Source organism: Aquila chrysaetos, chromosome 13 (assembly GCF_900496995.4).
Source record: "Aquila chrysaetos chrysaetos chromosome 13, bAquChr1.4, whole genome shotgun sequence".
Classification (NCBI taxonomy): Eukaryota; Metazoa; Chordata; class Aves; order Accipitriformes; family Accipitridae; genus Aquila; species Aquila chrysaetos.
In genome coordinates, this window is record NC_044016.1 from 20971152 (window position 1) to 20997009 (window position 25858).

The 25858-nt window shown below is 48.7% G+C and overlaps 2 protein-coding genes across 6 annotated transcripts in view; one reads left to right on the forward strand and one right to left on the reverse strand.

The window, feature by feature from the left end:
- Nucleotides 1–19234: 19234 nt before the first annotated feature.
- LOC115349815 (translation initiation factor IF-2-like) lies at nt 19235–21882 on the reverse strand. Its single transcript, XM_030034536.1, has 2 exons — nt 21754–21882; nt 19235–21185 (listed from the first exon to the last, which is right to left on the reverse strand). The coding sequence occupies exon 2, from the start codon at nt 21014–21016 to the stop codon at nt 19952–19954; it is 1065 nt and encodes a 354-aa protein (XP_029890396.1). The 5' UTR covers nt 21017–21185; nt 21754–21882; the 3' UTR covers nt 19235–19951.
- The window catches only part of MDGA1 (MAM domain containing glycosylphosphatidylinositol anchor 1), a 152509-nt gene continuing 148519 nt past the window's right edge, over nt 21869–25858 (forward strand). For all 5 annotated transcript variants that reach the window (XM_030034531.1, XM_030034532.1, XM_030034533.1 and 2 more), the window contains exon 1: nt 21869–22019. In XM_030034531.1, coding sequence (XP_029890391.1) covers nt 21893–22019 — 127 coding nt within the window. In that variant the 5' untranslated portion in view covers nt 21869–21892. The remainder of the gene's footprint in view (nt 22020–25858) is intronic.

Below are 25858 nucleotides of genomic sequence, written 5' to 3' on the forward strand. Positions count from 1 at the left end.
AAGCTCGTTCCACCCTCAGTGCTTACCCTGGCCCTTCCTCCACAATAGGTCAGCAAGTTGACCTTCCTCTAGTGCTCTGCGGCAGCTTCCCAGACCGTGTGTTATTTCATATTACTTCCCCTTGCTTGAGAAGGGTGGATATATTCTCTACAGTTCTTACATCAAGGGTTTATTAATGTCCCCAGATGCTCTGGGTAGGCAGGCTGGGGACATGGCTGCAGGGAGACCCTCTGCTCCCGAGATCCGTCTGCCACATGCTCTCCTGCTCACACCCAGCCAAGTCACACAATCCTCAGGGACTGGCCAGCGTTAGCTCAGCAGTTGCTTTTTATAGCTTTCTGTGGTAACTCAGTAATTGATATCATCATCCAAGCTCCTTGAAGAGAGGTTTTCTGATCTGTCTATCCCACTTGCAAGAGGGATAGATGGGCGCAGGAAAAGCCAGGTGTCTGCAGCACCAAGAGGCAATTTGTAAACTGTGGTTATTTTGTCTGTTTACTTGAAAGCACAAAATTTGTCACTTGTGTGAGTAATTTACTGCTAATTATGAGCTTACAATCTGTAGATAGGAAAATCAGAGCCAATGTGCATTTTCAGAGGAAAAGAAAAATTACTCCAAGTACTATATAATTATGCACTTAGCTGGGACTTGCTCCTTAGACTTTCTAGAACATTGCTTTTCAACTTCAGCAAGTTTACATACAATTGCATTAGTGTGTATGTGGGAAGGGAGGGTAGCATATGCCAGAGAGAGCAAAAACCCAGAAGACTAATGGGAAAAAGAAAAAAAGCCAGGGTGCTAAACAGTTAAAATTTCCTTCTCAAAGCCCAGAAGAGTGGTAACTCTTGGCCGAGACAGTGCAGCACTTACACATGGCTGCTGTACATCCTGCAACCCATTCACCTTTTGCACCTTTGCCAGCCCTGAACTCCTCATGCACAGCTCTTCCCCCTCCTCTGGCCCATGCCATAGCCTGCTTCTTCCCATCCTAAGTTCACGAATGCACTCAGCTAAACTCAGCCCTATATGTCACACCTAGTAAGTGAACATAAACAATGGATTTTCACTCCTGACTTAATGCACCATTGGACTGGGGTCACCAGAGCTGCCAGGCCAGCGGGTTACTAAGCTCTTGCAGCGTACAGCTGTGCACCCAGCAGCTGTGAGCTGGGCCTTGCTAATGCAGTATGCTACAGCTTCATTTTGTCTCTCCTTTGCAAGAAAGTGAAAGCCCAAAACATTTCAGTGGATTAAATCACACAGTTACTGAGTTCATAGTCTAAGGGCAAAGAAATGGGAGCCAGAGAGGTAAGAGATACTGTCAGCTGAGATTTGAAATGGGATGAAGACTTAGTGAGGCAGGGAACTACAGGAAGGAAAATGTTAAATACTTAATTGAATTTGCATAAGTGATTCCATAATGATAAACTAGGGATAGGTGAAGCAGAGAAATTAGAGATGGAAAAGACTTATTAGGTCATCTAGCCCATAAAGCAGTTCAGATAAAATAACAGTCTTTCCTGCTCACCCATACCCCCACTCTCATTCATTCTTGCTCCTTCTCCCTTTTGCATACACATACAAACTCCCTGGATTTCACATGCATCTCAAACCTACAGCAAATATTTTCAGAAGGTTTTTTTTTTTCTAATTTTTCTTTAAATGAAGAGAATATGGGGCAGAATTAATTAGCACCCTTGGAGGTGGGTGTTCTTTGCTTGTTCCTACTACAGACAGAGCAGAGGCAATGTGTATTTGTGTTTCCTTTGCTGTCTGTCCCTTTTGCTGCAAAACAGTCTTCTCTAGATGTGGAGTGGAGACTGAACCAAGCCCTGAGGCTGCCTGCTGAGATCCCTAGCTTGGCAGGCATCTCAGTGCCAAACAGAGCTTCTGTTTTCGCTATGCAGACATTTATCTACCTGGAAATGGGCAGGCACCCCAGACAGAGATCATTAGGCACAGGCTTCTAAGAGCCGTAAAATTATCAGGATTAAGGCTTCCTGCTGAGTCAGTCACAGGGATGGTTTCTGGGCGCCAGAGCTCTGCTGTTACACAGGGATCAGCAACCCAGGACCCGCGCCAAGGTCTCGCCAGCAGCTCAGAGAAATTTGGTAAACTTTTGCAGCTGGTTTTATCTGGGAGTCTGTGGGAAGGGCTGTGACAGTTCTCCTGGGTGTCTTTCATGAGCCGGAGTGTGTCTGGGAGGCTCTGGGGCTCTGGCGGTGGAAAAGACCACGTATGTTTGGGCACTTAGCAGAATCTCCAGGGATTTTTTTGTTTTGCCCATGACAATAATCAGCCCCTGGATAAAGCATCATCTGTCAGGTTTCACCGCACAAATACGAATGACTTAGGCAGATCTCCTTCCCACTCATCAGAAGGGTAGTTTGGATCAATGCCAGCTTCACTGGGAGCAAGCTAACACAATAAACTAATTTTTCATGAATAATGGCCTGAAATTTTTAATGAACCTGCTTCATTCATGTTCACTCCAGTTTTGCCCTCTACTTTGTACCCATGCAGGATGAGTGGGGTGAGCTGGCAGATCTACCCGGGGAAGCAGAAATTTTAAGCAATTATTGCAGGAGAATGAGATGTTAAATTTAGATTCATAGCAAACAGTGCTTGAGGAGCTGGTCTGAGATCAGAAACCCACTGGGAGATGACCAAACCTGTTTCCATTTTGTGCAATGATTCCTTGCAAGAAACTGGCCACTCAAGGGGAACCGTGGACCAGATTTATTCCAGTAACTTCAAACTATAAGTGCATTTACGAAAAGAACAATCTGCCCATTAATGGCCTGAAAGAATGGAGAAATTAATCAAATGAATGATTGAATATGAATTATTCTCCCAGTCCTTCAAATCTCCCAATGCAGTGCAAGTCCTTTCTAACCCAACCTCCTCGTCGAATCTTCTCCCCTTTAAAAGGCTGTTGTATTATTTGCCTAAATTATTCATGTGCTGAAATAAGCGTGTTGGTTATGGAGTTGTCCCATCTCCCTTTCCTTCTGCTGAAAATATTATTTAACTTAAAGGTGGCAGTTATATAATTTAATCCTTGCCTTCCATTATTAATGAATTTTAACATGAAATATGTAGGCATTTTCCCTATTCTGCCGTATGGAGCTTTGGCCATAATTATGTCAGATGGAATTTTTTCTCCTTCTTTTGAAGAAGTATTTATTAGAAACTGTCCTCTGTGGTGCTGACAGAGGAAGTTTAAATGGAAGAGTAATTTCTGCCTCTTTATTTTTAGCCTTCTTGTAGGCCATTTTCAAAAATGGACCTTTCCAGTGCCTTATGGCCTATTGGCTTGAGTCCTATGGTTCTTTCTGGGGTGATGGATCTCTGTCCCTGCAAGCAATTCTGGTAAAATCAACAGATACAATAGCGAGGGTAAGTTTAGCTAGAACCTTTCCTGAGTTTTCTCATGAATTTTCTCACTTGGGCAGATGGCTAGAGTTCCTGTTTTACGTATCTGGAAATGGAGTGTGAGGAAATGATATGCCCATTCACAATGTGATTGCTGGCAACAGCATTTAGAGTTTCTCATTACCAGCTCGTCTTCCTCTCATGAGACCACCCTCCTTTTCACAGCTGCCAGCTCCCCCAGGACCCGGAGCTGCCCCCACTGGTTGTCCCTTCCAGCCCTGGTTCCCGTATCCAGGAGCCCCAGAACTGCCACCATCTTTTCTCCTGCTTTCTGGTGTGATTATTCTCACTCCTGTTTGCACACACAGATGGAGCTCAATGGATCCCTAATAGCATCCTTTACTTAATTAACATGCAATTAGCTTAATGAATATTTTAACCTCATTATGTAGTTACTCATCTTTATCTGTTGTGGGTAAGTCTAGTGCCCAGCTCTGGCCTGTTATAAAGACAAGCCAAATTAGTCTGGTTCTTCAATTATGTTTGAGGGGCCTGTTTATATGGTTCTTTCCCCCTCCCGTTATTCCTCACTTCTGTGATGGAACGGCTGGGGTTTATGGAGGCAGAACATGTCTTTTTCTTCATCTTCCCCTGAAGAATTAGAAATTTCCTAGGAGATGAGACAGAGGCAGGGAGTGGTGATATTAAATTCTTGTGGGTTGGTGGGTGGTGTATTCTGCTGACTTGGTCAGGATGAACCCTATCGCTCTACCCATAGAACAGGCTTTCTTGGCAGTGACATCTCCCAGCTGTGGGTCTTTCCCATTTTCAGCCTGTTATATGGTGTGGTGGTGTGGTACGCACTTCACAGTGTGACAAATGCCCTTCTCCATCACATTCTTCATGCTCAGGATTTGTACCTCAGCAGAAGCAATACTTAGGCCTTGCACGCATGGGATGTTTGTCCCTCAAGCCACTGACCAGCATGTGGAAAACCCTCCTGAGAAAAGTGTCTGAGGCTGGCAAGCAAACCGCAGTCCTTTGGGCCCAGGTGAGGGAGGAGATGGAGTCTTGCCCAGAAGTACTGTAGCAGGAGGGGAACAAGGAAGGGCGTCTGCTTTCCCCCAAGTGATCCTGTTGGCAGATTTCACCCTCTTCTGCCAGGCAGGTATCTTAACAAAGCTTGGCAGGACCCTGCCTTGATGTGAAGTTCCCATTACTTTCTTCTCCAGGCAATTAGTTTGCAAATGCAGCTAGGGGCAGGGGGAAGCAATCGTGGGTGGGGGAAGAAAGTTTCCTTGAGTCAAGAGTGACCTCTTGAGCTGACTGCAGAGCAATATGAAAGAGAAACTTGTTCAATCTTACTAGATGGGCGGAGTGGTGACCTAATAGATCACATCTTGGCTTTCTAATTGGGACATGTGTGTGAGGGAAGATCTTGCTCCCACCATCCTCTGGGAAGAAAACAAAACACATCTCTGTGTTGACTTGTTTACTGCTGGCATCTCAGCAGCACCCTCACTGACTCTTCCTTCTTGTTATGACCTGGGGAAGGCAGTCGTGCTTCCTACCCCATGCCTGGGGAAGCAGGCTAGTAAGAGCAATTTGGTCTCAATGGGAATCCACACAGAAAGAGAGGAATGGACTTCAAAGACCTTAACAAAAAGAAAGTATCTCTGGTAAAATGCCATTGGAAAGTTAAGAAAGCAGTGAGCACTATTTCCTTCAGGCTATGCTTTTTGTTGTTTTGAGTCAGCAAGGTTAACCAGAGAAATAGAGCAGAAAGTTGAGATTATTGAGAATGGCTACAGTTGGGTTTTCAAAACCTTCCCACATACTTCAAAGGAAAACAACAAACTTTATTTACACAATGCATACTCCTGCCTTCTTAACCCAGAACTGGCTGTGCAGAGAAGGAGAGAAGTGAAATACTAAGGGAGTGTTAGCAAAGAACAAGTGCAGAAATAATGAGGAATGTCTTAATGATAGGAAAGCTGTGACCCCCTTCTCTTCAGAGCCAAAGGTCCTGTCCAGCAGGGCTGCCACACGTCCTTCTTGAGGCTGCATTTTTCTGATGGGGTCCACCTCCCTGCCAGGCGAGGCCTAGAGCTCTCAGTCAGCTATTTCAAGCTCTGACTTACCATATCATGTTCAAATTCTGTTGAGGTATCACCTGGCTCCTGTCCTTACAGAGGAGCAGCCATGTTCAATGAGGTAATGAGCTGAGAAGATTTGTGGGTGGGCATATTGCAACAGGGTCAGCCCATGCAATCCATGTAAAGAGCACTAAGTCTGCATTATTTGTTTTAATCTGGCACTCTTACAGAAGCAGCTGTTACTGGGGCTGAATGCTTTATTGACAGGACAAACACAGCTAGAAGAGCCATCCATCCCAAAGTCAAGTGGACAGACTCGTATCGCTCAGTGCTGTGGCTGCTAAAGACTGAGGATCAAGATTAACATTCATGTGTCCTCATCCTTTGGCTTGACTGAAGCAGCCTTGTGTTGCAGCGTAGGTTGGTAGGTCAGTCCCCATCTCATCCTGTAGCTACCATGAATAGTTCCCTGTGCTTCCCCAGCACTAGGGAGGGCCCTGTGCCCCCACTCAAGATGAAAGAAAAGTCTCTTTCCAGAGACAGAGGAGGTTACTGGTAAGATCCACGTGTTGCAGAACTTGAAGATCATGATCTCTGGTTATCATTGATTTCTACATGGGGCTTCCCAAAAAGTTTCTGCTAATGTGGTGTAACTGAGCCAAATTCTCAGCCAGGGTAAACTGAAGTCAAGCCATTGACTCCAGTGGACTTGAGCCACTTTAGCCCCAGGCAAATCTTTTTTTTACAATACAAGGCAAGACACCCTACTACAGTCAGGAAAAGGACTCAGCATGTTGCTGCTGCTGGAGACAGGGCTATATCCAGCTGGCAATATTTGTTGCATGTGCCAGAAGGAGCAAAAGCTTCCTCTCCTCTAGGTCAAGAGGGTAAAGGCTTTCATTTGGGTGTGCAGATCCCACCATGTAGACTTTCTCATGATCCTTGGGTGTGACTTCAGAGCCAGCTAGGTATTGGAACCCCTTTGTGTGTGTAGCACAAACGTGAATCCGACCCAACAGATTAGCTGTTTCTTTTTAAAGGATTTTGGATTGTCTTTCTAGAAAGTTCACAGGGATTCCACATTCACAGCCGTGCCCTGCATCAACTGGCTGGCTCAGAAGAGGCCAAGGGCTGGCATCCTCACTGTTGGCCTTGGCTGGGGAATAATGGCAGAGCCCTGTGTGGGAAGCTGTTCTTCTCCTACCCCCTTGTTAGAGAGATTACTTTATTCACCAAGGTTGTCAGTCCAACACCTTTCAGCAGCAGGAATTCTATTTAGAATAGAACAATAGACCCAAAGTTGATAATCAGATGCAAATTATGTACGAGTATGCAGAAGACAAAGATAAGATTTGCATAAAATGTTTGTATGACAGCAGCTAAGTATCCCTAATTTTTTCCCAGAAGGTATCAAAGCACAGAAAGCAGTAATTCCTTACGCAGCTCATCTCCCCTCCTCTAGCACAGCCCTCAGCCTGCAGTCCTGTATTTGAGGGCAGACCAGTTCACCAGAGAGGTGGCCCTTCCCCTCCCACATGCCACGGGGAGCAGCCTGCTGCAGGGAGGCTCAGGCCAGGCTTGGTGGCAGAGACAGCACTGTTTGTTTCTTTCCTCAGGAATCTCTTTTCCAGGAGGAGAAGCCATTAGCTAAGAAGAAATGGATTTGCTGCTGCTTTTCTGTATTAACACAGCTTGTTCAACAACTGCTCTCTGTGGAGCTTAAAATAGTCTTCTGAGGATAGGAAACTGCTCAACAGCTTCAGACCAATAGCTAAGTCTTCTGTAAAAAGAGCAATCCAGGGTGCTGTTACTGGCATAGTTTCTCTTTTGCAAGCAGCCAGGAGTTTCTCATGCAGTGGGATACACTGGATATGTGTTTTGGCTCCAGTTCAAAACGCTGTCCTGCTTCCACTGTCTGTAGGGGTTGGGGCCAGTGTTGGTCAGGGGCTGAGATGTCTCCCAGAGCCAGTGCTAATGGGTTTAAGCAGGTTTAAGCGGGTTTGCCAAATCCTGAAGCTTTGCAACGTGGCTGCTGCACATCCTTGGGTTTGCAGGTGGAGCCTGCAGGTCTTCCTCAGGAGTGCAAGCAAGGTGGCTTCAATATGAGTGTCCTCAATGGCTGCTTCTCCTCAGCTTGGTGTTAGCTCAGGACTTTTGGTGCAAGACTTGGAGGATGCTAATGGCAGCCTTGCTTGGAGACTGTAGGGATCCCTCCTGCATGATGCCATCCAGCCACGCTGTGCTCATTGGTGTTGGACGCAGCTCAGACACTGGTGAAGATAGAGCGAGAGGGGAAAGGGTGCTCGTAGGATGTAGGGGCTGCGCAACTCATTTCAAACCCTGAAGCAGCGTGACACAAATGAAAGGGAAAAAATAGGGTTCTCCAGAGACGCCTGTACAACACACATGAGTCTGACTCATCTCTGGCTGCCCAGAGGCCCTTCTGTCAGATGGAAAAGACCTGAGCTGTGGCAGTTGCAGCAGCGGCTGCAACAGCAGCAGCGCCCTGTTCTCATAATTCACTGCCATCTGCTTCTCCCAGCCAGAATCTATAGCTATTTTTCCTTCCTCAGATGGCTAAAAATATGCTCTGATTTTTGTCTTCTGTTGCAGTATTTTTTTTCTGATAGTTCTGGACCAACCTTGGCTGTGGTTCACCAAGGGAATTGCAGAGTAGTCCCACCTTTCTCCAACTCCAGCTCCACGTATTAGCTGTTTTCTTCCAACAGTCATTGATATGTGTGGATGTGGCCTCTCTCCCCCCCACCCTCTCTTTTTCTCTGTCCCTCTAACTCCCACTGGATGTGTGCATATATGTGAATCAGGGCAAGAAACAAAAAAGCTGATGCTTGGAAAAGATTAGTTTGCATTACACAGCCGATAGGCTTTCTTGGAGAAGGCTAGATACTGGGAATTCAGCATTTCCCCTTCATCAGTGATTGATTGTTTCTGTGTCTTGGGGGGATTAGAATTCTACATTTTGAGTCACTCTTGGTAAGTCCAAAACTAACAAAAATGCACCTGTGACATGAAATCAGACCTAAGAAAAGTTATCCTTTCCTTCCTTGGCTTCATAAATGTGCCTTTTTTGTCTGCATTGCTGGCTACTTTATTTAAGACATGCAGGGATTGTGGCCTTTTTCATCCCAAAGCACTTGATAAAGTAGAAGATGCAAATAGTGTTTGCCCAGGCTGGACAGATGAACACAGATAAACTCCTGCGCTCATGTGCCCAAGACTACAAACCTCCCAGTAACTGCTACTGTCTTCCACCAATTCTGTTGACAATGTTTTTGTGTTCTTTCTGACATACAAAATATTTTTAGATTGGTATTAACCTCTCTGTGCTTATGTGGGTGGATGCATGCACGTGTGTATATTATTACCCTGAGTATTAACAATTGCAAAATGTACCTGCTTGATTCACTTTATAAACAGAAGAAATTACTGAACACCAATGAGCTCCACACTGAATACAGGACAGGCTGTGTACCTACGAGGAATGAGGAATCCCAGCTATGAGTAATGTGTAATCTTGCAGTCATTTTATTGCTTTTAAAATGTAAGAATAAGGTTACAATCCATTTCTCTTTCAAAGGCACATTTTGGTTCCTCTACGTTTTTTTTTTGTGAAATGTGTTTGGCTTGAAAAAGACCAGGCTGACTCTGAAAACAAGGGAGAATATTTGTGAAACATCTGAAGGAGAGCTTATCAAATGATATTGAACTGGTAGTTTATTAAAGATTTAACCCCTTTGACATTTTCCTTTTTGTTTACTGTTTGTTCACATCCCTCTAGCTCACACATATACTGTTTATTGTCCTTCAGATTTTCCATATCATTAATTCTGGCTGGAGGCTTCAGCAACAGCGGTATTTGAAGAAACTAGATTATAATTGAGAGAAATTATTAATGATTTTGTTGATGCCCTCTACCTTTCTTATTGATTCCACCGGAAATCATCAGCTTGATCATATTCCCATGGAGCTCAAATGGGGAGGGGTCATATGTGTGAATGTCATGATCTGAAGTTTAGCTGTGCACGCTAAGGGCACAGGAGTAAGTCCTCTCCTGCTTGGGGTGAGAAAGCCACCCCCACTCCCAACACCCCCCTTTCCAGCCTGGCACAGTGAGATTGCATCATGTGTACTGGCTACAGTTTATAGGGCAGAAGAATTTGTTTTATACAAGATAACCCAATTATCTGCATCCTTTCATTTAAGTGGGAGGCTACATTTGCAGCTGTAAGATAATGATTCCAGGCTCGGTTTTGCAGATGCAAGTTTCTCTACCTTACTACAGACAGGGCTGGTTTCAGGGACAGGCAAAGCTGTTGGCTGCTGAAGGTTGAAGCCTTCCAGGGGCAACCAGCAGCCCAGTTTGCCTGGGCTGGAAGAGGTGGGAATGGCCATATCTGCAGCAGGCACAAGCTGACTGTCCAGCCCTTCCCCACAAGCTGTGTGGTACCAAGGGGATAGAAAAGGAGAAACACATCCCAGGAGGGACCCACTCAGCTGCTGCCACACAGCTGAATTTTGCCTGCCCAAGGGTGAAGAGAAAACCCTTGGGCTGCAAAATTAAATTTTGCCTACCCTGCTGATAAGACTTGAGCCAGCTCTGATTATAGAGGTATCTTCACTTCCTTCTATTTTGACTGCAAAGAGAGGCTTATTGAAAGGTTGATTTTGATCCCCGTTAAGAAAAAAATAAAGAAGGAGAAAGACAACAAAATTCCTCTTGCTTCAAGATTTTAGATTTAAGTCTCACTGACAATACAATATTTTGTGAAACTGTTAAGTTACTTGAGGAGGAATATTTTGAATCTAAAATCATTTACATTACCTCCGTTTCAATATGTTTGCAGCATCTGCCACTTTTTTTGTGACCCTCTCTGAGTCCAACTCAAACACATTATCCTGCAAAGTCTTAAATAAAGGTAGGTTAGACACTGCTTCTGCAAGTGGCAATTTACTAAATCAGGGATGATAAATGTAGAACTGTGGTTTGAAAATGAAATGTGATTCTCCACCAAGACAAGTAAGGGGAAAAAAATAAAGTGCTAATATGAGAAATCTCTATTGGTAATTTCTTGATCAGCCAATGTTCATTTTCCAGAGAGACAGGCGACTCTTGGTTCTTGTAAAATATTTTTTCTCGGGCATCTTCCACCAAAATGTCCGGTGTTTTCAGGGGCTCAGATGTACTTTTCCAGACATGGTGAATAAAGAATATTTAACGTGAATCACCTCACACAGGATGTTTGGAGCAGCGATGAACTCGCCCCCTATTAGCTGAGGTGGTCAAACTCCATGTTATCCCCAAGACCAGGTATGCCCAGGGCAGCTGGACTGGCTCCTCGGGCAGAGGAAGATGCATTTCACCCTCTTCTTCCTTCACCTTCCTATCAGACCCTCCAACCCCTCTGGCTCCCTGCAAGGGCAGGACCGTAAGGGAATTCTGGTAGGGTGTGAGGGGGTGCCAAAAGGTGGGATGGAGAAAAATCAGGGCTGACTGGGCAGAAAGAAGGGGCAGAGCTGCCAGGTCCTGGGGACCCTGCCCTGCCCATGGCCCTGAATACCACATTTCAGCCCAGCCCTGGGCCATCAGTCCCTGCTCCAGTGATGCTGCAGCAATGCCATCTTACATCCTGGCTTTCCCCAAGTTTCGGCTGTCCACTTGCCCCCACCATCTTTCCAGCAGTTGTTGCTTCTCTTCCCATGCTTCAAGCTGCCCCAGTGTCCCTCTTTCATCCCTCACCCAGGCCGTTTCACACCTCCTCCTTTCTCTGCCCACCGCCATTAATTCTTGAGTCAGTCCTGCCCTGGCTTCCCACTGGCTTCTCCCTCTCTCCTGGATCTTGCTGGTTCCCCCAGTCCCTCCTGAAGCTGGGTGGAGAGGTGGTTCCTGTCTCCCTCAGTCCTGATGCCAGAGACCAGGAAAAATCAGATGGGGAAAATCAAAGGCATTTATTCCTCAGTGCCAGTGCCATGAAACCTTCCAGCAAGTCAGATATTGTGTTTTACCTGCAAATCTGAGGGCTACTGAACAGCTGTAAATCTGATCCCAAATGCGTATTGTTCCTTCAGAATACCAGTTTGTGCATCCTGATGAAATATGCCACTGCTCTGTGTGAAATACAAATGAATGGTTTATTATTGGCTTCTCAGAAATCAGGACTGGAGGTTGTTCCTCACAATGCACTCTGATTAGAACAGGAGATCAGACCAGCAGTGTTTCCTTTTGACTCTGTAATCTATGAATGATTTGGTCCCTAAAAAAATAACGCTATTTTCCTGCTTGACTTCGCTAATAGGAAAGTCTGCTGCTGTTACTCAAAACCCTCATCTGGTTTTCCTGGGGAAGTTTGGATGCAGGGGTTGGTTTAGCAAGAATGGCTTCACCCTTCACTGGAGCGCAGCCACCTGGGGAGCTGCAAGGAGAAACTTCTTTGGAAACCCACGGGGTGAGTGTGCAATGCTCAAGACATGAGGGGATGTGCATGAAAATACTGCAGCACCTGGTGAGCCCCTAGAGGGAGGTTGCAACAGAGGGAATTAAGTTTTCAAGCTTTAAAAAAAGTGCTGCCTATACAATAGGTAAGCCAAGCCCTATCTTGACTCCAGTGGCCCTGTTATTCGGCTTTACCTCAGGCTGATACTCTATGTTATATTCCTCCCCCTCCGTGAGCAATGGTGTGTGGTAGAGCTGGTTGCTCCCAACAACTTCATGGCCCAGTGCGAGGTCACCCATCAGGCACGTCACTCTGGAAGCGGTAATAGCCATCGCCATCAGAGTCCCTGGCTCTAGGTTCAGACTAGCACAATTAGCTCTTTTTCTCTTTCTTCTGAGGACTAGATGTGACTGAGAAGTCGGTCAAACTTCAACCTCTGCCAGCCTATAAAGGGTGGAGGAGGTGGAGGTTCCCAGCAGGTTGTATGATCTGTCGTTTCTTCTCTGGTCTGAAAGACAGCGAGAGGAGAAATGTCTTTGCTTCGCATTCCCGCTACCTTTGTTGGCATGATGAGCTAGCCAGCTAATAAGCAAGTAATTATACATCGGAATACACAGTTCAGTGGCAACGCTGTCTGTCTGCAGCTGCACTGAGAAATGAGGGAAGAAAGTACTCTGTCCAGCTCTGCTCATGTCTCTGCCTTGCTGTCTGAATTTGGGTGAGTCACACCTCGACTTTGTGTTTCATCTCCCCTGCCTCACACAGGGAAGCGCTCCCTGATGCTCACTCTTGATCAGGGCTGCATTTCATGACTGAGATGGCTATGCCAGCAAAACCCATCTGTCTGAGTGCAGATTCATTTCTTGCTTTGTTTGGGAGCAGTGGGGAGATGGGTGATCCTGGCAGGAACAGCTCTGCTGGTAATCTGTGCCTCTCCACCAGCAGTGCTTCAGTGCTGTGCAGCACCCGCACACCTCTATCACGTCCCCAGGTAGCCCCAGCCCCAGCTTTTCTAAAATGACTAGAGCAGCTCAAATGAAAAACACATTAGTAAATGTGGCTGGTGTTTCTATAATTTCCTCCCTATTAGGGTTTTTCTGTTAATTTCTTGTATGATCCATTTCATGTTACTTATTTTTACAGTAACGGCCCTTCTAACTCTGGTTTGCTAGAGAATTGTGTTATAAATAGTCATGGTAAGTTGAAACAGAGTCTTTTACAATGGGTCTTCTAAAATGGATCAAATTGCAGAAGACAGACAAGAATGCCACTGTGCCTTAAGGATGTGAGTATATTTAAGCATAGAGGCAGCATGGAATTATGTTTGGGACCCACCCAAACGTAAGGAGGGAGTAGCAACCCTTGGGTGGGGGGGGTGTTGTGTTTTAAAGCATCCTTTCAGCAGGCACAGTTCCAAACATTTTCTCTTCTTTGCACATTTCTTTTGCAACTTCTGGATTTGTGCAAAGAATTGCTTAAGATATTTTGACTTGAACAGGAGGTTTGTTAAAAATGTAGCTGTAGTGTGTCACTGGACAGGAGGGGAAAGGATATGTGTGTGTGTGTATGTACACAACAGGTTCACGGAAAGACAAAAATCACTGGATTCTTGAACTGAGTGCTCCAGTAGTGGCCAACAACACCTGAAAATGAAGAGGCAATAGTAACTTGTAAGGGTAGCTCATAGACCATATATAGATCCAAAAAGAAAATGACTTCTGCACAAGTTAACCGTAGAGGCTTCATTCTCAAACTCACTTAGAGGAGCCGAGCCTTGTGGGCTAGTTTTGCACCATGGGCTAGATTGGGCATGAGAAGACAGTGGCTTTTGTATTAAGTCAGAGGGGCCAACTACCCTTGGGTTTTTGCGTTCCACATTTCTCTTGATGCTTGGACTTCAGGCATCCAAGTTTCCTTAAAGTCATACAGGGTCAAAACGCTGAGATGAAATAGTGTATATGCAAATGGTATCTGTGCAGAGACTGCTGGGGAACACAAATGAGGGCTGAGAGACCCAGAGTCCTAGCAGATGAGCTCAGAGTCCTCCCTCACAAACGTAAGACTTGCAGCACTCTATCCCTTCAGACCTCACCAGCTTAGATACCCAAAGCAGGGAAGTTGAGTGGCACGGAGACATACATTGCCCAGTGAGGCAGCTCCTTGCTTCTCTCCTTAAGCCTGGAAACCCTCTGATGGATTCACCTGCCACCCTGGGCAATAGGTATGAGCTGAGCAAGGTGTGACAGTGAAACACGGCATAAAAGTTATTTTGAATTAAAACATGAGTGTCCACATCCAGGTCTGAGTACCTCTGGAGGAGATGGGTACGCTAGGGCCACTACATTTCCAACAAGAGCTCTGGCCTCAAGATTTCCAAAACTCAGGTTAAAGCTGTGCTTATCCATAATTCTCCTGGAAGGAGTCTGAGCAGAGGAAAGATGGGTCAGGCCAGGAGAGTAGATTTATGGTAGTGAAGGGAAATAGCAATCAGATGGAGACCTGCCAAAAAGAGCAGGAGGAAGCCTCCACCGGGAACTGGTCTGACTCAGATATCTCCAGCCAAAATAGCTGGCGATGCCCAGGTGAGCTGGGGACTACATGCCCATTCTCCTGGGTGGAACGAAGCCCATACCAGTAAAGGTCTGACTGCCCAAGCTGTGTGGACAGTGGCAATGCACATAGGCTCCTGACAGCTTTGGATTTCAAATTTTTTTCATTGTCATGTTACAGTGAGACGCTGGTGGAGAGCTGCACCACTGATGAACAGTGTATGGTTCCTCAGAAAGCAGTGGGGCTGCTTCAGGCATTGAATTGCATGCTCTTTTCTGTAGCCTGCCTGGCACACTGTTGAATCTTTCTGTAACCATCTCTCCCAGCTCTTGTGGTCCAGGATCAGTAGCAAGGGGAGATTCTGGCAGAAAAGTAGTTTTCTCTGCAGCTTCCTTTTTACATCCAAAACAGATGCTCACCTTCCTGGAGTGAGCGTGGCTCTGTCTGGGGACAAACAAGGAATGAGGAACTTCTTGTGTGTAATTTTAAGTCAATGTATTGATAATAGATCAGCTTCCCAAAAATGAGTGTGGCCACTGGGCAACTGAAGTGAGGAGGTACCAGCTGGGGTGTTTTCTCACCAACAAGAGGTCTCAGGGCATGTGAGCCCACAGCCTTACCTGAGTGCTCCCACAAAAGTGACTCTGCGGGATGGCTTCCTCCTCATATCAGGCTATGGGAGACATAACGTGCTGTCTGTGGCCAAAGGCTGTCTCCACCAAGGTCTAAACAGCAACGTCCCATCTGAGAGATATCCTATGTAGATTTTACTTTGGCTCATGTCAATCAATCATCCCTGTGCTGTGAGTTGTGTTTAAAACCTCTCAAGGGAAATTCAGGTAGCACAGTCTCCTGGGAGTGCTGACAACTGGTTCAAACACAGCCCTCTGGCTGAAGGCATCTGCTTCAGCAGTAGCTCCTTTACCCTCCCCAGCACCACCACCTCCACCGCAGGGCAGAGATCACACATTTCAGATCATCTGCCTGGCACTGACAAAATCTGCAGTCGATACACTCTTCGCTGGCAGTGGCAGAGAGCACGAACAGGGGAGACTCATGCCCAAACTCTTCGTATCTGCTGTCTGTAAAAAAGCATCCCTCTCCAGTGCACTCTGGGAGACGTGTGTGAGGAGAAGAGGGCTGAGGCAATGAAAGGAAGTGGAAGAAAGGGAGAACAAGTTCCTTTGACCAGCACCAGCCTGACATTTTTTTAACTCACTTTTTACACATGAAAGGGAGGGTGGGAAAGAAGAAGAAAGCATGAATGCAGGAGAAGGAGGCAGAGAGGAAAAAAAGATCAAAGAAAGGATGAAACAGGAAAAAGATGCTCCCAGTGATGCTGACACACTTGTCTGCACCCCTATACCAGCCCCAATCTAACCTAAAGCACAAGAGCAAAAAACCAGCAGGATCTTGGGCAAAGTAGATACATAGGCTAAAAAGCATAGAGACTGGTAGAAAATGTTGAGTTAAAAGCCTGTGGGTTTAGTGCACAAGAAGTGGGATTGGGGGGTGGGGGGAGCACTTGAGCTGGGGAAAGAAGAGTGGCCACACATTGAGATCACAGGGGCAAGGGACTGCAATGGCTTTCACCTAAGCCTTAACCAGGAAACAGAAGTTTGTCAAAGTGTAACTGGGTAAAGGCAGGAATAGCAAAATCCAGTACAACAGCAACCAGATACCAGAAATCCCAGCATGGCCCTGAGACTGGCTGCACCAGGGAAGTGCAGGGAGGAAGGATGGTACAGCTCAGGCAGGATGAATACCTTGGGTGAGGAATAGAGATAGACTCCCTCTTCATCACTCCTTTCAGTACCAAACACTCTCTGTGATGAAGGGAGCTAATCAAAAAAGCAAAGAATACACAAGAGGCTCAGAGGTAATACTAGTGTTGTAAAATGCATCTGAGAAGAAAGCGAGCACAGCATAGGTGCATTCCCTGGAGTGAAGATGAGGAGAACTGAGGACAGCAAAACAGAGCCCATGGGATTTATAGCCCTATCTTGGCATACTTCATACTGGAAGTGGGAGATCCCCAGGAGGATCTGGGACAGCAGCAGCACCAGCCTAATGTTAAGGATGGTGGGAAGCACTCCTCTAGGCTAGGGGGATTTTTTTCCCCAAAGAGATGCTGATTCCAGCACTTCAGAATGACAAACTAGCATTTTTTAATATTTCTTTTTACAGTTTTCCGTGAAGACCAATTAAACAGAAAGAAAACAGACAGTGGACAGTTTAACTGCATCCTGCCATTGTAGCTTCACCCATGCTTTCCCATCTTCCAGTAGTTTGTGCTTTGCAGAGTATCTGTTGCTGTTGCCCCTAGTTTGTCTATAGCAGTCTGACAGGGCTCCCTCTCCCAACACACACTGGCTTTCCCTTGCCTTTCCCAGTTCCCCCTCTTCAGCGCTCTTGTCTGCCTTGGGTCGGACCCTTGCTCCTGCGCTGCACTGTTGCAGAGCCTGCCCCAGCTCAGTCAGGCACAGCAGCATTGCAGGAGCAACCCTGTGCACTCAGGTCCTCGATGCAGGCCTGTGCTCAGTTAGAATTCCATTGTTTTCCTACCTCCCTGCTAACATCTCTGCTGCAGTGCTAGAGAGTGCTCTGGCTTTCCCCTTCTCAAGTCTTACCTCTCTTGCAGCATTTGGAGTCACCTTGGCTTTGCCCATTGCCTTTAAGGTGCCCCGTTGTGCTCCTTTTCCCTTCTTTCCATTTCTACTGCCTTTTAGTAAGCCCTAGCAAGCGAAATGCTGCCGCAAAGCTCCCAGCTGGGCTGTACTCACTTCCATATGCGTGTGTAGGGAGGGAGGGGAGGAAGAGATCAAACTTCAGGGATCCTGGAGACATTCTTGGATGTGGTGCTGAGAAGAAAATGAACAGGAAAGAGGTGACAGAAATGTCAGGCCACGCGCTCAAGAGATCACTGGGGCCCAGAAATACCTGCATCATCCCGGAAAAGAAATAAATGACAGACAGCACCAGACTATAACTTGAAAACATTGACACAAAGAGAGTTAATGTTCTTGGAGCTGGACCTTGGCCTCACACAGTTCTTCAATCGTCTCCTGCCTGGTGACATATGATTTGCTCTCTTTGAACACCACATCTGTCCCAGAGACTGTCTACCTCTTAACGTAGCTGTGAAATATAGGTGATGTAGTACCTATAAATATTTCGAAGAGACAGGACTCATTTGACAAGTGGGGTCTTGAGAAGGGACCAGAGACACAAACTCCCAGCTGGAAAGATGGGACAAATAGGTTCTGCGGAAGCAGACTGGGGGGGAGGAAAGACATCCCTCATCTTTGCTTTTTGACAAGTAGTATCACTACAGGGTATGGTTTCCTTATTGCAAGTAGATTGCTTAGCAAGTGTGCATGGGAGTGCTGGCTTGCTGTCAGCCATTGGAAACACTGTAGTTATGAATGTTATGATTTATTAGGCCTCAAACAATAATGATTAATTACCTTATTTAGCAAATGCAGTTATGTACTTGGGTTTTGGTAGTATTTTTTTCCACTCAGAATATCTATGGACAGATGACAGCTCTTTCTAATTATTTATTATCCAATTATTTTTCCCTTTAATTCAATGGACTGCTCAGTGTCTCACTTTATGGTTTTTACTGTTCCCTAACTGGATGAGTTCAAAGGTACTTTTGGCACAAATACTTTTATTTGTTAAGAGAAAGCTCGGTTGTTTCACATACTTTGGCAGTTTACTTTGAAATTCATTTTTCATAAGCATTTGTGCCAGTGAAACGTGAGCATGTGCATTGAATGTTAACACAAAAAAAGGGGTGCAAAGAACACATTTTGGAGAATTTTTTTTTTAGACTCATTATCCAGTAACTCACACTCATTCAAACTCTGAGGCACTATGTCATAATCTAATGAGAATCCCTGAAAAAAACCATAAGAACGGAAAGGCTACAAAAATGCCCCATAAATAGCCTTATTTCAAAATCATGAGTAGAAAAAACAAGACTCATGTCTCCATAGTTTTTTTTATCACCATGAAGTTTCCTGGATCCACAAAAATCTCTTCATCTCGTTTCCTTGTGTTGCTTTCAGCCTGCTTCATGCAGATGCGGACAATTTTACTTTGTCATGTCATCGTCAGCTCCTGCTTCTCCCCGTGCCCTGGCAAAGGGGCTGCTCCACCTGTCCTCCTAGTCCTGGCTGCCTCCTTATACCTATACACCCTTTATTAATGTTGCCACCACACACTGTGGGAAGAATTAAATCCTTCTCAGATAAGGGTTTACTGTATTAAAAAATAAACTTGCTCACATCAGGTGCTTTCATAAGCGCCCCGCTCCATGCCATCATCTTTGGAAAGGACGCCTCAGAGTGCGAAGGCCACAGTTTCTTGGCAAATATTCCCTCAGTTCAGTTATAGGCAAAAAAAAAAAAAAAAAGAAAAAAAAAGAAAAAAAAAACAAAGAAAAAAACCCCAACAACCAAAAAACAAAGCAGTTCATACTGGCAACATCCTGACAAGTGAGGGAATAGGGTCCGGTGGGAAATCCACCCACCTTGCCTTGTACTTGCAGGGATGCTGGTCACGGGGTGAAGCTGCCCTGTCCGTAACGCCGCTCTCCTGGTGCACGCTATTGCTTTTCTCTCCCGCTGAGCACCATTCACAATAGGAATAACTGCTCACTAATTAGCGGCTGTATCTCTTAATTGCTTGTTTGTTAGAGCATGACTGAGCAGCCAGCCGCTCTCTGGGCCATATCTCTCAATATTTTTTTTTTAAAATTACATTTTTATCCAGGCAGCGACTTGTTCACACGGCGACTCGGTGCCTGCCGGGGTACGTCTTTCCATCCGCCTTCCCTTGGGGTATAGCACCTCTCGCTAGCTACCGCGGCGAGCGGACATCGATGCGGAGCCGCGGGGCCGGGCTGGGGGCAGCGCGCAGCAGAGCAGCGCCATGAGAAGCGGGGGGCCGCCAAGCCCACGCGTGGCCGAGGCGGGAAGGCACGCAGGGACCACCCCGGGGAAGAGGCGGAGGGCACCCGGTGTCGCTAAGGGACGGGGCCCATCAGCCCGTCCCCGGGAGCCTCGGCGGGGCCAGCGCCGGGAGAGCGGCGTGCCGGGGCCCGGGGAACAGTCCGCCCCGCTAAGAGGGGCTTCCACGGCGCTGCCTCCCCTTTACGGGCTGGGCTCACGGCTACACCGCCGAGCCAGGCACGGGTGCGCTCGCCGGCTCCGGAGCCCCGCGGGGCGAGCGGGTCTAGGCTCCCCCGAAGCAGCGTTTTATCCCCCTAGCAAAGCAGATGGAGATAGGGATGGCAAAGCAGGGCTCCGCACCGGCGCTCCCGGGGAGCAGGCGCAGCCCCCCGGTGCCGGTGGTGATGCCCGGGGCGGTCGCGCAGCATCTCCTTCCTCCTCCCGGCCGGAGGTCTCGCCTTGGGCCCTGCGCGGGGGGGGAACGCACAGCTCCGCCGCTCCGGGTTTGACGTACGAGCATCAGCACAGCCCGGGGCCGGCAGTCCCACGGGTACCGCCGACCCCCGCAGCCACGCACCGGGCTGGGGGCCCCCACAGCACGGCCGCCCCACCGGGGCCCCCCGCCGCTCCCGAGCCGCATGCACAAGGCAGCTCCGCCAGCCTGCAACCGATCTGGGGGGCCCCGAAAAACTTTGCTGGCACCAGCCAGCGCCGGCACAGGTGACATCCCCCCCCCCGGCAACCTGCGCTGCCCCCCACCCCCGGCTCGCTGCCCGTGCAAACCAGGAGGCACCCCCCCACCCCCCCGCTACCCCTGGACTTTTCGTATCTCAGGTCCCACCCGGGAGAAGCCGACCTTGCCGTGAGTGTCCTGAGGATGGAGGGACCCCGGACTGACGGCTGATCTCTCCACCCGAAGCAAGTCCCTTTTTCTCCCCAGCCCTGCGGTGCTGTCTCTAATAGGGCCGGGGCGAGGTAAGGCTCGCAGAATTGGGCAGGAGGCAGGGCTCTTCCGAGCACGGCTGCTTTAATTGGCTCCTTTTTTTTTTTTTTTTTTTTTTTTCTTTTTCCCACCGAAAGGGAATGAAATGGTGAAGAGGGGAGGGGAAAAACCTGGAAAGCCGAAGGGGAAGAAAACACGGCGCGCCCAGCAGAGCCGGCAGGCAGGGAGGGGTGAGACGACCCCGGGCCAGCCCGGCCGGCCGGGCGCGGTACCGTACCGTGCCCCCTGGACGCCCCGTCGGGGGTCGGCGGAGCGGAGAGCCCCGGGGCCGGCTGGGGAGCCGTGACGCTCCCGGCAACTTTCGCAGGAGATTTTGGCGCTTCACGAAAAAGCGGTGGGGCAGGGACCTTGCAAGCGGTTTCCAGCCGGTGTCTGGCAGGAGTAACCCAACTTTCTCCAGCTTGTTGTCCCTCCTCGTCGGGTCCTTTCCAGCTGCAGCCCCTGTTAGTTCCCACCGGGAGCTCCGGCAGCCGTCGAGGGAGAGCGACGCGGGCCTCTCTACAGCTGCAAATTATCTGCGAGGCGGGCGGAGCAGGCAAGCGGCGAAGGCGAAGCACCCGCCCGAGCTCAGCACACAACATCAGGGAAAGTTTTGAAGGGAGAAGGACCTGGCGGGCTAGGGAGGAGGTGAGGAGAGCCGGGCTGAGCTGCAGGCAGAGCGAGGGTGCGTGGTCTGTCTGCTCCTCGTTTGCTTCTCCCTTCAGGCTGGCTGGGGCGATGCAGTGCAGCTGAGGGAGCTCTTGGGAGCCTCTTTAAAAAAAAAAAAAAAAAAAATCCTTCCTGGATTTGATTAATTGCAACAATCCCCTCCCGAGAAGATCTGGAAAAGAGGAGAGAGAATCACCTATTCCTCCCTCCGCCTTTCAGCAGCTGGCTCCTACCCCCCACCCTTGCTTCCCCCCCTTTTTTCTCCACCTCCTTCTCCTTTCCCCCGTTCGCTCCTGGGGCTGCGGCCAGAGTCTCGTCGGGAGGAGGGAGGGCGAGGACTCTCCCAAGTTGGCCCCAGTTGGCAGCACTTCGGGCAGCGCGGGACTTCGGGCAGCGCTCGGCGGCTCCCGCTGAACAAAGAAAACCCCTTTCCCGCAGGGGCTGGGGAGCAGCGCTGGGCTGGCCCGGGCCCTGCACCTGTCCGGCGCCGGCCCGGTGCACCCGGGCTGGCCTTTCCCCGTACCCCGAGTGCGGGCGAGGCTGCCTGTTTTCCTGGAAATTCTCGAGAAACCTGGCGAAGGGAAGCGGGAAGCGGCGCTCCGCTTTCCTGCCTTCCCTGCCTCCTTCCCTCCCTCTCTCCCTCTCCTTTTTTTCTTTTTTTTTTTTTTACCTTTTAAATTTTATCCCCAGGCGGCCCCGGTGTGGGGGGGTCCCTTTCTCCACCCCAGGGGCGCCGGTGACCGGCGCGGAGCGGGGCGCATGGGGCGGCGTTTCGGGAGGCTTTCGCCTGCTCCTCGCTCCCCCGCCGGATGCTGCCTGGGCTGTTTTGGCTGCTTTTCTTCGCCGGCGATGAGGGCTCTGCCTTGAAGATGGAGATGATCTGTTTTTTATTCCTGTCTCTGGTGCCGGTGTACAGCAGAGGACAAGGGGTTTACGGTAAGAGACGCTGTCGCGGTCGCTGGGGGGGGGGGGGGGGGGGGGCGAGGCGCAGGCGGCGGCGGTGGGATCAAAGTTAAAAAGCACCTGCAGGAGAAAGTAAATGATGCTGGCGAAGCTCGTCGCAGCCTGAGCGGAGAGCTTTATGCAGCAATAGGGCTTCCAGCGCCTGTAGCTACTTCGTAATTCCTCGCCGTAACCCCGGCCGCCGCCGATTTACGAGTCCGCCGAGACGGCACGCAGGGACCGAGGGCGAGGCTGCCGCCGGGCTGGCCGTGCCTGGAGCCGCGGGGAGCGGCCCCGGCCCTGCCTCCCCTCTCCCCCACCCGCCTCGCGTGGGGACGCCACGCTGATGCCGGCGTCGCGAACCGCGGCGGCGCGGCTCTGGGAGCACCTCCGAGTTGCAGTTTCTTCGAGGCCGGGGGAGGACGGAGGATCCGCTCCCCGCGCTGCCCTTGCGGGTTTGCTTCCGTGCAGGAGCACCGGAACGGGGAAGGCAAGAGGTGGGCGGCCGCCGCTGCCCCGCCGGGGCTCGGTGCCGGGGGTCTCCCCCGCTGCCGGCGGCAGGCCGCTCCCCGCCGGCGCCGTGCGGGGCGGTGCTCCCCGGCTCTGCCCGGCTCGGCGGGGCCGGCAGCCCGCCCTGCCCCAGCTCCCCCCGCACAACCCGCGGCCAGCCCCGCCGGGCTCCCTCCCCTCCCGGGACGGGGGGGCGAGGGGTGAGGCTGCTTTTGCACCCTATTGAACTTTGTTGCTGATTTTCTTCTTAAGGTCGGGGGGAGGGGGGGGTGCTCTGTGGCAGAGCTGATGTCGAGCTGCTTGATTTTTTTTTTTCTCTTTTATTATTATTATTGCAGTTATGGTGCTTACTTCCCCTCCTTGTTTGCAGGCAGGGCGGCAAATGGCAAGCGTAGGTGTCCCCCTGTGAGGTCTGGCTCCCGCAGCCCCTCAGCTTCCGAGGGCAGAGGGGGGGGCAGGGGGCAGAGGCTGGGGGTGGCACCCTGTGCCCCTGCCGAGCACAAGCCCTGGGTTGAGAGAACAGCCGGGATTTACTTTAGCCAGCCGTGCAGCCCCCCTCTCCCTCTCCCAGCCCTCTCTTAATTCTTGCTTTACAAGATCTGCATTTCCAATACAGCGGGGAAAAAAATAAATAAAAGCAACCCACAAGACTTGCCTCTCATACAAGCCGGCTTTATCTTGGCTTACAACTCAGTTGTGCGTTGCTGTAAAGTCCTTCTGGAAGGCATGCCTCTGCCTCTAACAAGCCAAGCTCTCTGAGCTCTGAAGAGAGACCCCAGTGAGAGAATCCAGCCCCCCCGCTCCCCCTTTTTTAACAGCATGCAGCCAGTCTCTTGTGTGAGCTCTGGCAAAGATCAGTTCAGTCTCACTGACGATGGGTAAGTCTTTGTAGGTCACTTTTTAATGATGTATTTCTTTAATGGAAACAATTCCTCCTTTCTTCGTGAGGGCTGGGATGTTAATTTGAGTTTGGGTCCGTTTTGCAAAATAACCACTTTAAATAGAGGGTGTTTAGCTTCCTTTCTTTTTTCTTTCTTCCTCCCAGTATATATGTTTTCTCCCAGTCTGCATGTCCAGAGGAAGATTGTAGGACCCTCTGAAGGCTGGAAAGACGAGGAGTAGAATGAGTTTGTGGTACAGAAACCTGGTCAGGGCAGGTTATTTAATCGTTTAAAACAGGTAATCTGCTTCTAGCTGAACTTTTATTATTTTATTTTAGTGTGCTTGCTGCTGAGTAGCTGTCACTTGTTGTAGAATGGCCTGTCTGCTCAGGATTGTAGCAAGAGGGACAGAGCTTAAAACTGGTTTTGCTTAAATATGCTTTAGAAAGTTGCCTGTTGTATTTTTTCATCCACTTCAGTGAACTTTCATTTGATAGAGTTGCTGCTAAATTAGACCTTCAGAATAACTTACTGATGTTTTTGTCTTTTTCTCTCAGAGAGAGCTTGGAGAAGCTGTGTACAAAAGAAAGCACAGATATAGACATGCACTAAGATGAAGGCATCCTTTTAAGCCAAAATGGTACACTACTACTGTCTATTCTCTTATTTAACTACACAAAGGAGAAATGCAGTCTCTTCCTACCTCTCCCCTCCCCTACCTCTTCAAACTATCTGTTGAGACCATCAGGAGCCTTAATATGCAGCTGTCTCCGAGTGCAGCCCAGAGCTGTGTATCTGCAAACTTCTACGGTGATGAATAGTTTTCATATTGTCTTTCCCAATCCTGCTTTCAGTCCACTGCCCTGCACTGATTTCATGCCTTGTGCAGCCAGCACTGTTTGTTTGGATGCGAGATTGCTGTCATTGATGGCTCAAGCAGAGCTGGATTGATACAGTTATATTTGCAAAGATAACTAAAGCAGGATTAGAAACTAGTCCTACTGCCCCCCTCCACTTCAGTTTGTCCTAAATGTTGGTCTCTCGCCATAGCTTTAAGCTGTACTTGAGTGTTCTGTGCCGTGAATGTCAGTCTCATGTGGCGCTTAATGTAGAGATTATGGGAACTCAAGTATCATGGTTCAGATCTGTTTTTCTGCTTTTGAATATTTATTTATGGCGATGGAGATGGTGAGAGGCACCTATATGGGTCTATAAATATATTTCACTTTAGTAAATCTGCTGAGATTAAATCAGATTAAACTAGATAAAGTATCCATGTGATGTACCCTTTAAATAATACACCCACATGGATGTACACAAAAGACCTCTGTCTAGGAGAGCGGAGTTGTTGGAGAGGTTTATTGAGATGAATGGTATAAATAAAATGTGTGTAAGGAGGTTTCTGGGAAAGGAGCGTTTGCAATGGAGGTGCAATTTAATTAGGAGTCAAGGTGCTTTTAGCCTGCTACCTGAAGAGGCTTGTTACATAAATTGGCATTTGTTGTAATGACTGAAGTGTGTCTGAAACCCTCTTCTCATTAGCTGATTCCATCCTTTCAGCCTTGTTTGTTGCAGTAAGACAAGGCTGGCCTGATACGGAGGCAGTTCAGCAGGCTGCCAAGGGGCAACTTTTATTAGCCTTTCATGGTACCCCATTTCCCAAACTGTGTGTGCCTTTCAATCCTGGTGCATTAATGCTGCTGGTCAAGATGAGGAGCAAGCTGTAATAGATCTCTAGGAAATGTCAGAATCTGGAGAGAGGGAGGAAGAGGTAAGGAGAAAGGGGACTTGCCCTTCCAGCCTTGGAGTTATCAACACTTAAAGACTATAAATTAGACTGAAAGGGGAGGATGGTTGGAGGGGGGGTGGCCCAAAGGGAAGAGTATGCCTCTTGCTTTCTAGTAAGCCTTGCAGACTCCAGGACTTGCGTAGCTCTGGTTCAGAGTGTGCACAAGGCTGCTGCTTTGCTTACTCCATGTGCAGTATATAATTAACATTTCTGGGTTGTCTTGCAACTAGCACAGTCCAGCTGATCAGCAGCAGCCTTTCAGGCTGAATAAAAGAGTGGGATGTTTTGTCCCCTGCCCCTCATAATTCACCTGCAGAAAAGGCATTTCAGGAATGGTCATCACAGTGTGTGATGGGGGCTACAGCAAGGTGATGGAAAAGGAATAAAAGGAAGGTTTAGGCTGGGCAGCAGGGAAAGCTGCCTGGCACCGTGATCAGAGGGCTGGCTGGATTTACTTCAGGCGCTTGAAACTGGTGGGGGTGAAGCACTTGCAGTACAGAGTAGTCCTGCCCTGGCCTCTGACGTGAGGAATAAATGACCTAGTAAAGCTCTTTCTTTAAAGAGACACCATCACGCTGAATCACCCGTGAGATGCCGCTACAGGCAGCCAAAAAATCTAGCGGAAAAATGTTTTCTTGTGTCTGCGATGGAAG

What these genes read in the sequence shown, in the direction of transcription:
- LOC115349815 (XM_030034536.1), bottom strand. Translation starts at nt 21,016, where the DNA reads ATGTTGTGTGCTGAGCTCGGGCGGGTGCTTCGCCTTCGCCGCTTGCCT.